A 13,107-nucleotide genomic window follows, 5' to 3' on the forward strand; every position below is an offset into this window, starting at 1 on the left:
AGAGATAAGCTTGATGAAGGCTTGTTGTTGGCCAGGTGTTGATAAAGATAACGCCATCAGAATGATTCTCACTCATTCTGTATACATTTAAGAATATGCATGTACACGTATGTACATCCTCATCCACATATTCATGCTTGTGCCTAGGCATTAATGCTTAAATGCTCGCCTGTGTGGGTGAGCGGTTGAGTGGGTGGGTGGCTCTCGCTTTGTGTAGACCGAGGGTTTGCGTTGTGTGAAATGCCGCTCGAGTGCATATAAGGAGCAGGAGGTGGTGGTGGTGATGGTGGTAGAGAGAGTGGGGGGGGGGGGGATAATCCACTGAAATGACAAGCTGCATAAGAAATTATTCACAGCTCTCACAAGGCCCTTCACTTTTGAAAGACATCGCTGTGAGGAGCTTACGGCTCAAGACCTGAATGTTTTCAAGGTAGTGGGCTTGAATTTTCAATTTGGATCCAATCAGACCTAATCTACATTTGTCGTCTGTTCGGTGGCTGCGAGGGGAGAGTGCACAGAGCGAGAGAGAGAGAGGGGAAGGAGCCATGTGCAGTCAATCTGAAATGTTGCTAAGTAACAGAGATGGCAGACAAGGTGGTGAAATGAATGTGATATAGTGCCGTGCAAATCCCTGCTTCTCACAGTTTCTCCTTTTTTTCCCTCTCTCTCTCTCCCTCCCTCTATCTCCTTCTTTTCTCTCTCTCTCGCTCCCATAGGTCCCCCCCCCACCCCCCCAGTCCGTGTGAGATCTGCAAAGCTGAAAGGCGCCACCGACGAGAACCACAGCCAGGCCGTAGGACAGACATCCCAAACATCCACAGCCACGGAATGTGTCAACATCTTTGTGGTGAAATCCCGCTGACTCCTCACTTGCTTCTCACATAAGCCTCGAGCCGGGCCTTCTGGGATCCTACAGTGTTTAAAGGCATACAATAATGCCTGGGAGGCCCACCTGCCCCAGATTGGCTCCAACTATGGCTGCTGCCTCGCCGTAGTGCTGACTGTGCCCACTACAAAGAGAGATCTCAACGAGGTAGTGCATCCTTCAGCCCCCCCACCTCCTGCACACTCACTCTGTGCAACTGCCTGCCCCCTTTTTTGTGTTTAGGAAGTACATGCCACTGTCAACCAGATGACCTAGTGGACATTTGTTTCCCCTGTAGCAGTGCTGAACCATACGAGTGGATCCTAGTATTGAACATGACTCATGGGGAGGAGCCTGGCCCTGAGACACACAAGGATTCAGCTGTTCTAACTTATCTGGAAGGTTTACTGATGCATCCAGTGGTGGCCGGGCCTGGGGCCACGGCAAGCGGGAGGTCTGAGGCTGCCCACAGCAACCAAGAGCAGGCTGACAAGGTGGGCGGGCCCTTCCAACTGCCCAGTCATGGCCCCACAGCTCCCAAGGCTGGAACCAATGGGCCCACTCTAGGTGCTTCGCAGCACCTAAAGAAGGCCCGCCTGCTGCGCTCTGGGGCCTGGAATGATCCAGGGAACCAGCGGATGAGTTCACCCCCAATGGAGCTGAATGGCCAAGGAGGGGGTCTGCAAAACGGGTCCCTGGAAGGATCTCCTCATGCCGGGGAGAGCACCCTGTTGGCTTCCCTGCTTCAGTCATTCAGCTCGCGCCTTCAGAGTGTGGCGATGTCTCAGCACTCTAATAAGCCCCCAACTGAGTGTTCCTCTCCATCCAAGGCGCCATCCGCAGACAAAGAGCCGCTTCCTGTGTACGGGACAGCCTCGAGCCGCTTGAAGGGCCTGATGAGGAAGAGCAAGCTTCAGAATCACAGCAACACGCCCTACAGTCGACGGGGACACAGTCAGGACAGACCCCCAGAATCGCCTCGGTCAGCACACAGTGCCACGCCGCCCTCCGCTCCTGCGACTGCTGACTCAGTTTCCTGCGCAGAGCGTCTGAAGGCAGTGGCCAACATGGTGAAAATCCGTTCTAGTCCAGCACCTTCACCCAAGCCCAGCGTGGCCTGCAGTCAACTGGCCTTGCTGCTGTCCAGCGAAGCCCACCTTCAGCAGTACTCCAGAGAGCACGCGCTCAAAGCCCAGCTCTCAGGAAGATCTGCCAGCGAAAGACTAGCCGCCATGGCCAACCAGACACACGGCCTGGACAAAAGGCCGCCTAGCGTGGGAGGGAATCTGCCCGGAGCCCCAGACACACTAAGCTCCTTAACAACCCAAAACGGAATGACGACGACAACCACGATAACGACGACACTCCCTCGAACACCCCTGTCTAGTCCGCAGAGCCCCTCTTTGCTGCATGGCCACAGCCAAAGCTCCCCACCCACTCCCCCACATGCTCCAAGCCACACTCACATCCAACCGCCAAGGGAGAAGCGAGGCTTTGACTCACGCCCGACTCGCCCGCCCCAGACGTGCAGTAGCTTGCTGCTGCTGCTACTCAACAACCACAACAACCAGAAGCAGCTGACCAAGAACGGGCACCTGGAGGACAGCTGCGGTTTAATGCCACAGAGCGGTTCGTCTTCCGTCACATCAGACAGCGAGTGCTCCACCCAGGAGAGGAGCCTGACCAAGGACAGCAGCGACGCAGAGAGCTCCTACTCGAGTTGCTCTCCCATCGACCTCTCCATGAGAAACAGGGCCAACACACAAGACACAGGGCCCAAACCTACAACCCCTTCTTCCTCTTTCTCCTCTGCCTCCTTCTCCTCCCCTCCCCTCTCTTCTTCCACAACAGTCTTTTCCTCCACCGCAATTGCGTTCTCTCCTCAAGCTTCTGCTCCACCCTCCACTACAGCCTTTTCACCATCCTCTACGGTTGTCTCCTCTGTCTCCACTGCTATTTCTTCATCGTCCTCCTCCTCCTCTATCTCTACCTCCTCCCTGGACAAACTAACAGAATCTTTAATAAACAAGTGGAAGCCAGAGCCATCAGGATCAAAGGTGTCCAAGAACAAAGAGCCTGAAATGAGTCCAGACCTCAAATCCCACTCTAAAGTCACACTTATGCAGCTTCTTCTGGAGCGCAGAAATAATGAGATGGCTAATAAAAACATAGGTAACCAAGAATCACCACTTGATATAACTATGGCCACCATGTCTCAAGGCCAACCAAAAGGACTAGTGCCCTGGGAAGAGACCAGGACAAAAAGCCCCATAGATAGACCAGTAGCAGCTCAGCCCCTCTACCCAGTTAACCATGACCCTAGTGGTGCACTGTCCCCATACTCCTACCCCTCCCCTCATGTCCAGTCCAGCCCTTTGGATTTGTGTAAGTCTAAAGCCTTCCCTGCTGAGAAGGCTACAGAGTCTGCCTTCAGTGCCAGTAAACTGTTACAGAATCTGGCTCAGTGTGGCACAGCTTCTTCCTCCCCGCCCATCCCCCCCACCAAAGGACTGGGCCCGGAGCTCGACACCAGCAGGCCTCTTGCCCTGTTGGAAAGGCTCAACGCTCCGGTCCACAGGACCACCACCACTCCACTTTCCGACGGGCCCTCAGGCAGCGGCACGCCTTTCAGTCGGAAGGAAGCTTCTCCTCCTTCCTCACAGATTGAAAACCTTCTAGAGAGGCGCACCGTTCTTCAGCTCCTTCTAGGAACGGGCTCGACCGCTGCTACTGCGAGCCACAAAGATAGGTCCAGTGGGAGTGGCAGGAGGAGTGTGGAGGTGGCAGGGGGGTGCTATGAAAAGAGCCCTGGCGCCTCCATCATCTGTGACAGCTCCAATGGACCTGCTTTGGATGTAAAGGTCAAAACGGAGCTCATGGAGGAGGTGGGGCCGTCCTCAGTGGCGTCTAAGGACTTTAGTGGCAGAAAAAGACCGAGCAGCTATGAGAAGAGTAGCCCCCTCTCAGATTCTCAGCAAGACTTAAAAACAGAACCACGGCCTACAGAGGTCATAGCAAAATATGGCCTTCTAAGCCAGCTGCTTAAACAACAGACTGCTACATACTATACCAGCTCTGTTGTTCAGTCTGGGTCACAGCCCAGACAGGTGAAAGAGGAACAGAGAGAATATCCAAGCCCCAGTCCTAAGAAGAGACGCCTCTGTTCTGATCGGACTGATAATATGAATAATACCAGCTCTCCAAGAGCATTGGACAGTAGGGACACAAACATTTTTTCTTCTTCTGCTGTTCAGGAAGAGCCTGAGCATCAGAGTCTGAAAGAGGAGGAGGCTCCTCCCAGGAGCCCACCCAGTGAAACCCTCACCCGAGAGAGTCGGGGCTTCAATGTGCTCAAACAGCTGCTGCTCTCTGACAACTGCCTGAAGGAGTTGTCCCAGCAGCCCCGTGGGGCACACAGCCCTTCCGTCCTACAGGCCAATGGTAAAGCCAACGGCAGCATTCTCAGTCAGCCTGCCCATAATCACAGCTTCCTTCACCTGCCCAGCTGGCACCCTCATGGTTCCCTCAACTCAGGGCTTCCGAGTAATCTCAGACCATTGCCCACCCCCCCTGCGAGTAACAGCCCTATCGGCACCCACTGGGGCCGTCATCCAGCTCCGTGGCCAGTGGCCCAAAAACGAGACCCGCCTACTCTAGTCAAACAGGAGCCAGAGAGCCCTGTGCGATGGAGTAGTCAGGAGAACGAGGAGGAGGAGGGTTGTGACTCAAACCCGGACTCTCCACGGCTGTCACGTTCCAACCCCATCCTTTATTACATGTTGCAGAAGGGCAGCATTCAGCTGAGGAAGGAGGTGAGGGATCAGGCAGAGGGAACCCAGTCTGTGGTCAGAGTAAAAGAAGAGCCAATCAGTGACATGCATGCCTATGAACACAGTCTGAGCTCCACACCGCAGTCACCCCCCCACAATGACAAGCACAGCCACGAGAGCCAAGGGCTGAGCCAATCATCTGATTAGAAGTTGTATCAACTACAGAAAAATACAAAGTGGAAAAGAATTCATTGACTCTTTTTTTCTGTTTTGGTTTGTTTTTGTTTTTTTAATGACTTGCCAAATTGGTTTGAAGAGACAAATAACAAAGAATGCAGAAATGAAGAAAAATGAAGTTCAAATTCAAATGCATTGCTTTCTCAATTTTAAGTAGCTAGTTCATGGAATGGTACAACACAGGTCTATCTTAGCAAAATGTCCAATTGACACAGCCAAAAAGAACCTGACACAAACATCACAATGTTAACTTCTCCCAAGGGTGATAATCATGCAGCACACATTTCATTCTGTCAATTACAAAGTCCTCCTTTTTACAATCCGGTCACATTATTGTTATTATTTGTATCGGAATTCTAACATATCACTTTTCCACCGTCCTCTTTGTTGTTGGCCATGAAACATTCAGAAAGAACATTTCAAGCCACATTTATTATTGATGACTCCAAAAATGTTAGCACTCAGTTCCAGTGGACATTTATTTATTTATTTTTTTATATCCATCAGAACATTTTCAGACAGACAGAGTCCCATCAATTTTAAATAAGATTCAAAATAAAGTCATTCTGGGGGAGTTCACGGCGGTCTATTGCAACAATAACACACAATACACTCATTCAAAAAGGAGGACCTTGAAAACAATATTCACACAATGCAATAGCTTCAGTCAGGATTCTTACCATGATGAATACTTTGTCTTGCTTTTCCTCAAGATTCACGTGTGGTATAATGTAATTACCGGTGGAGTGAGAATATATCAACAGAGGTTTGAATGGTCACAACTCATTGTATTTTTTTTTTTGTTTTTTTTGGGGGGGTTTATTTGAATTGAACTTGCAAGGCCAATATTCGACAGTGCAAATTCAGGGTAATGTGTTTGCAGATTGTGCAGTTTTGAGCAGATGGGTCAACAGAGTGTGTGTGGCGCTTACAGTTGAGCAACTGTGTGTAAACAGGTTTCTAGAGCAACAGTTAAAAGGCTGCAGTGTCTGTGAAACTTATCTCAGCACCCTGGTTAAAGCCGCACCACTTTCCCTCATGTGCACAAAAGAGTGTGAAGCGCACAGCTTTTTTTTTTCTCTCTCTCTCTCTTTCTCTCTCTCTCTCTTCATTTCATATAAAGGAGCGCCCGGAGTTTGCACTGTCGAAGCTGAGTCCTCTGTGTCCTTTTTCAGAATAATTTAAAGGCATGTAATAAAAAATGTCAGTATTGTTATCCGTTGAGAATTTGACAGTTTGTGGTTTTGTTTTCATCATTTCTTAACTGTTGTGGTTTATGGACATCTTTTTTTTTTTTTTTTTCGTGGCAGTCTCTTCATAAAATGTCAAAAGAATTGCATGATAATAAAGAGAAGACCACAGGTACATCTTTGTTTTCAAAGCAGCTGGATAGGTGTACCTGCCCCCCAATAATCACCAAGACCTTTTGGTGTCTTGAGGGATATCTGCTATCTAGCTCCTTCTTTTAAATTTCAACACACTGCTTTATCCATTTAGTCTTGTGATCTTTTTAATACATATACCTATGAAGTACGTCTCTTCGATTATTAATACATTTTCACAATGGTTAAATATATTTGTGTAAATAGTACTTTCAGTATGAAAGATGACTATTTTGTAATGTTTAAGAAAAGATATTACCCTAGTTTTTAATGCCCTGATATGTAAATATGAATTATATGCGTACAAGTGTACATACAAAGGCAGAGGATGCTATGCCCATCTTTTTTTGGTTGGTTTGTTCTTTGCATGTGTCTCTATGTGGTAAATGATAATCTATCCTGCGCTGTGTTGTGTAATAATGTCTGACTCTCCTCACTGCTGCCTGTTGCATGCAGACGCATGGGAACTACCTGTGTATCCCTACTGGTGATGGGGGAAAATGTCAAGTCTTAAAATAGGTCTTTTTTTATCACAGAGAGAGGTCCGTTTAGAATATGAACAGTCCTTAAATAACCACAGACTGTCGAGCAAGTTGATGAAAATGTGTGAAAAATAAACGTGCATTGAATATTTTTGTGATTTTTTTTTTCTTTTTCTGTTACTGGTTAACAAGGCTCTGTGAAAGAGCTCGGGGCTATAGTGGGGGATTGACGTACAATCATAGATCTGCATTGTGCATCTAAATACATTTGTAGCAGCAAATATTCAAAAAAAAAAGAAGATGTTTCATTTTTTCATGTGAAGACCTGAAACATAATTTCATTTTTTATGTTTTCATTTTTTGGTGTTCATTTGCACTGATATCTCAAAAATAAAGTACTAAAATGCATGACCTAGTATGAATGTGTTCCTCTTTTTCTAGTTTGCAGTTCACAGGTCTGGTTTACATTTGACGGTGTAAAGCGCAAATCAGTAATGTGTCTGAGTATGTTAGATATTATGCTAATACTCTTTTAGATACTACTATAAACCACATTTACATTCCTCTAAATGACTCTAAAATATTTAAATACATTTTCTTGTCCAGTGGTCATGTACAGTACAGTACAAACTATCATTACATTTTATGAGCATGATCAGTCACTCTTACAAATCCTATTAATATAAACCAAAGGAACCAACAGGGAAACTGGAACCATACATCCCAATATTACACTTGCACCTCTACAATAAAGATTATTATTATCCAAAGGGACATCAAAGTCACGCAGCACTTTGTGTACTCAAAGACTGTGATATTTATTAAAGTAGAGTGAGAGGATGTCCTGTATTTGCCCAAAAACTTCTGCTTCTGAGTTGGCTGCCACTCAGTACAGTGCTGAATCTTAACAAAGGCAGGAAAGACTGAAAGGAGGGAGGACACGAGGAGGTCACCAGATGTACACTGAACGCCTGAAGGATGTGCCTTAGAAAATGGAACATATATCTTTGATTTAAAGCCCAAAATAAATTTCAATATACAGTCTATAGACTGTTTAAATTCTAAAGTTTTGTGACCATTTTGCAATCATTTTCTTGCCTTGGAAAAAAAAAAGAAGAAGCAGCCTTTAGCGTGAGACTTCCTAAAGGTGAAGACGAGTTCAAGCTAAACTTCCCTTGCACTGGGTTTAAATATGAAGTCCAGTGAGCAAACAGACGGCTTTTTGTCTGCAGTGCACTTTTGAAATCGCGGTGCAGTTCCTCAGCCCCGACTTCCCTTTTATTTAATCCTCCCCATGACTGACTGCACTCTCTTTAAACTCCCGGCAACCTTTCCCCTCTGTGAACTTCTCCATTTCAAGATTCTTATCAAGGCTGAACCGCCAGTAACCTCTTGATTTCCTCTGATTGCTGAAGCAGCAGCAAACATAAAGGAGGGAGTCACAAGTTTAAGCTGAGGTCAAGGTGTAAAACTTGACAATCGGCTGTTTGTCTGTGTGGATTCTCTCTTTGATTTCCTGACCTCAGCATGAGGCCAAAAGGATGTGAGTGCTGCACACCAGACCACCAGTGACTCAAATAGAGGCCAAGGACTCGGAAGTCACACAACAGGCATTTCATAGTTATGAGACCTCCAAAAACTATTTCCTGGCGATACAGATGCTTATTCTCTGACAAACAACTTAATGACGGTACTTAACTTGCTCAGTCGAGGGTTTATCTACATGGGAACACATGAACTGTTTAAAACACCACCGACTCTTGTGCGTGCTCTGTAAATCTGTGAGCGAGCTACTTTTAGGTGCTTTGTTTATTCACATGGAGCCCATACAGAGCTAACACTTGTCACTAGTTGTCATGGTGATTGGTGTGATAAATATGCTCACAGATGTTCAATCACCCTCTTCTCATACAAGTGTTTGAACTTTGAGCACATGGTTTGACCTCACATGTTATGTAAACACACACACACACACACACTTGTCTTTCTGTAGTTGTGAGGACCGTGATCTAGCCTACATAATGTGTCTCAAGCCCTCTAACCTTAGCCTAATTCTAATCTTAACCTTAAACTAAGTCTCAACCCTTAAACATCCCTTTGAAGTAGTGATGAATGCAGACTATGCAGATATGTCCTCACTATGATGTCTTTAAGTAATTGGTCCTCACAAAGATAGAAAGACAAGCACATGAACACACACATATGATGAAATAAGCATTATATAGGTTGCATGATCCTATTTGGAGTGCATAAAGGCAAAATATATAAATAAAATGTTAAAATAGCTGACTTTCTTCTTAAAAGATACCAGTTTGTACGCTGCCTTTAAGTACTGCTGGCTGCTGCAGTGCCTGCATGAGTGTAAAACACATGAGAGCAGCGCCTCAAGTCAGACAACAATAAAGAGGTTAAAGCAAACACCTGGGGAAACTCCTGCACTGAGAAAGGAGGTCAAATTGGTTTATTTTCCCAACCTTATACCGGTTCCCCCGATGGGGCCTTTGCTTTTGAAGATGTACCTCTTTGTGAAGTCTGTTCCTCAACCCCCTGGGTCATGACCTTTTGCCCCCCTTCCCTGCCCTGACCTGGCTGATCCTGTTTCCCGGGACAGGATCAACTGTTGGCCTGCAGCTGTGGCAACCCCCCCACCCCCCTCATCCCTTCTCCTCTCCTCCACCTCTCCCCCTCTTTGCACAACACGCCACCAGCACCACCCACCTTCCTCCTCCGGCATTATAATCACAAGGCTATTCTTCTAACGATACATGTAAATATGACAAGCGGCGGCGTGGCTTAAGCCTTTTCTTCTGCAGTCATGCCCGATAGCCTCTTGACCCTTGCTGCTTCCCATGGCCTCCTTGTAGGTCAACATCCATGAAGTAGTAATTACTCATAAATGACTAATAGGGTTGATGTGAAGGGAGTTTGCAGAATGAAAGGAAACAATGAGTCAAAGTGAAAAGGCAGCTTACTTTAACAGTGAGCCCGTTGGTTGTAAAATAAAGTACAAGAGCTGACTGGGTTTTTTTAATAGTTGCTAAAGTTAATGATAGCTATTTTGCAAAGCTTTCTTATTGATGGCCATGTGCAAGCATGTAAACAGACCCAATGTAATATTCATGATGACTGAGAGTCCCTGTGGTCCACAGAGCAGCCTGTCAGCTTGAGGGATCTTGGCTGACACTGAAAGAACATGGATGATATTTACCATGTCAGATAAGCACAAGGGTAAATGTTTTACAAACTGGCCAGGGAGAGCTAGCAATGTCAATCTCCTGTCTGCCGATGTCTTCTGCCACTGTGGATCTTCTCAGAAGAGGAAGTAGTCTTGACACAGAAGTGCTTGTTGATACATTTGGAGGTTTTGATTGGTGAAGATTGAAGCAGATCCCCTTTGCGGTCAGTGTTTCCTGACTCTGGCTTTAACTCACTCCCAGTTTGAACCTAGAGAAAGTCTCAGCAGTTTTTAACTCTTTCATGTGTAAAATCTTCAGGAAAGCAGGTCTTCTTTGTTGAAGCATGACATTTGATCACTAATTTGATATAAGGACAGATGAAAATGTGCTAACTCTGGCACATCCACATTGATGTTTAATGTGCACTTTCCTTCTGTTAAATAAATAAATGTATTTCTCAGTCATTTCTTCTATGTTTCATCAGAAAGATAACTCTGCGGTTGATCTGAGAGGTCATGAACTTTCCAAGTAAACATTTCTCAAAATCCCTGGTAGAATGAGAAAGGGCAGTTCAGTGTCAACCAGTCTGGCTAAGACCAGCTTGGGATGTGAACTTTGCGCTGCAGGGGCTAAGGGCCATTTAAGACGAAGCATGCCAAATTTAACTCTGTTGAGTTTGTGCTCTGATGTTCCACTCTGTGTGAAGTCATAAAGAAAAAATAATAAATCTGCATCTGGCATTCAGAAGGGATTTAGTTACATCTAAAAGGGGGGATGTTAGGAACACTTAACTGTGTTAAATGTTTGACAGGGTGATACAGTATTTAGAAGGACAGTCGAATTGTGAGAAATGAGGAAGAGACACACTTTGCTGTTACTCAATATTTGAAGGAAAACATGCAAAACTAATGATGATTCCATTTGTCTCAGCTGTGCTACGTGCTACTCAGCATGCTAACATTTACAGCATACAGTATGTTGACATAAACATATCAGCATTATCATTGTGAACAGGTTATCATGCCGGTGTTAGCGTTTAGCTGAAAGCACTGCTGTGTTTTTGATTTATATGTATTTTAAGCTTTTAATTTTTTAAACCCTACATTTTGAGTGATTATTGATTACATATTGAATATTGCTATCAGCCTCATTTGCACTCAGCAGCACTAGTCTCTGTACATGAAGAACACAATACCAAAAACAAAGGATCTACTGCGTGTAATCTATGTTGTCAAGGAAATGTTTCTCCTTTTTGAACACTTCATCTCTTTATGCTAAAGTACTTCAATTCCTCTGGACAAATTCTGGTTTGGGGCACTAACACAGCAGTAGTAGGGAGAAAAAATGAGCTTTAAAAATTCATAATAGAAGTGAAATGCAGTTTATTGCTTAAGGGGACTGGATGGTGGAAGTGGTGATGTCTTCCACAACAGACTTTAACTAGGCTACTTCATTCTTTATACTGTCATAAAATCAATGCTCATATTGCAATATGAGGGAGAAAAAAAATACCGTGAAGGGAAAGGATGCAATCAGTGTTGTTTATAATTAAATGAACTATATATTATTGCTGCCATGACTGTTTCCAACAAAATACAGTGATATTTGTTTACTGACTGTACCTTTCTTAGCTGCGATGCCTCTCAGGTAAGTTGTGCTCATATTTTCTATATCACATAATAAGATCTGTGATAGAAGTCCGTGTCTGCATTTGATATTAAATATGAGGATCAGCTACTAAAATCTCTATGTGGCACTTTAATTTCCCCTGACCGCTAAACACACTGAGGCTTATCTTGCTTATATGAAGACCGAAGCCTCATATATGGTTCCAGGCGCTATGAAAAAATGCGTTCAAATGAGGCATCCGTTTTTATGGTTCCATGTTTTATGACGGATAAATATCCTGCTGGGAAACTATAAGCCTGCAATGTTAAAAAAAAATAACTGCTGGTTCGCTGCTAGAAAAAAATGATTGATATATTGATACCACTTTCTCTGTGGCTTCTGAGTAAGAAATGATGGTTGTAATTGATAAGTTAGATCTTATTTTCCTATATAGAAACTAACCTTATACATAATATGCCATTACTGGATCACATGTATTGAGATTTACCAGTTAAGCATCTGCTACCTTTAAAAATGCTGAAAGATAATGAATTTCAATATGCTCAGAGGAGACTGCACCCTGTCTGTTTCAGGAAGAAATCCTCACAATTATATCAAATTCCATAGTGACTTTGCCAACTCATTTGGACCTAAAGCCATTACGTGATAGACCACACTCATAAAAATGATCACAACTCAATTTCATATAGTGACTAGCACAATGGCCTGTTCTAGAGCGAGGCGGATGATATTGGATGATGCTTCGTCAGCCAAATTCAGAGACATGCAATTGCCACAAGTCCTTAGTTAATAATAAAAAAATGCTTTATTCACAATAACTATTCTGTATCCGTCTGCAGCTTTGGAGTCTGGTCTGGTCTGGTCTCTAAAACCCCTGGGAGCAAAAATATGGCAAGTGCACTAACAGACTCAGGAGGGCAGCATAGAGGAGATGACCATGGATGCATTTCAAGATTTTGTTTCCAAAACACTGTTGCAATATAATGTGTACACAGAGAGTGTCCATGGAGGCAGCTCCACCTGGTTGGTCTGGAAAGGGTCTTGTTTTAGTGGCGGATTAGGCTCCTAAAACGTGAATCATAGGTGAAAGGACTTGGACTGTTTATTTGACTGTTTTTCAGACATCCAGAGCAGCCACTGCCTATCTGAAGAATGCACAGAGCAAAATAAAGTAGCAACTTATATCGGTTTTATTCAGTGTGTAGAGCCAGACTGTCGAACTGTTGTGGCAGCTTTAGCCACAGGGCCAGTCTATGTCCTGGAGCACCAGATCATCAAAGTCTTCATAAGCTACACATCTGCCGATAAATCTGACATTTTAACAGCTTTCAGATTTGAATCAGAATATACAGTATGTGCCCATGAACGTAGAATCTAAATAAAAACCCTGAAGCAAATATGTGCCACAATTCAATAAACAGGTAGGTTTTCTACATTGTATCCAGTTATATGCAGATATTCATCTTTGTTATTACATGAAACAGAATCTAAACAATTGAAGTGCTGCCATTTTACTCTCTGTCACATGTATTTGTATGAAATGTGCATGTTCAAAACAGAACTCCT

General features: G+C 44.5%; 1 protein-coding gene across 2 annotated transcripts in view; it reads left to right on the forward strand.

Moving 5' to 3' along the window:
• nrip1b (nuclear receptor interacting protein 1b) overlaps positions 1–7,154 on the forward strand; it is a 41,707-nt gene extending 34,553 nt beyond the window's left edge. The window contains exon 2 of one of the 2 annotated variants that reach the window (XM_053331408.1): positions 717–7,154. In XM_053331408.1, the coding sequence (XP_053187383.1) occupies positions 1,201–4,842 (3,642 nt within the window). In that variant the 5' untranslated portion in view covers positions 717–1,200 and the 3' untranslated portion in view covers positions 4,843–7,154. The remainder of the gene's footprint in view (positions 1–716) is intronic. The other variant, XM_053331409.1, reaches the window with a different exon arrangement.
• The last annotated feature ends 5,953 nt before the right edge of the window (positions 7,155–13,107 follow it).

This window comes from Scomber japonicus, chromosome 13 (assembly GCF_027409825.1).
Source record: "Scomber japonicus isolate fScoJap1 chromosome 13, fScoJap1.pri, whole genome shotgun sequence".
Taxonomy (NCBI): Eukaryota; Metazoa; Chordata; class Actinopteri; order Scombriformes; family Scombridae; genus Scomber; species Scomber japonicus.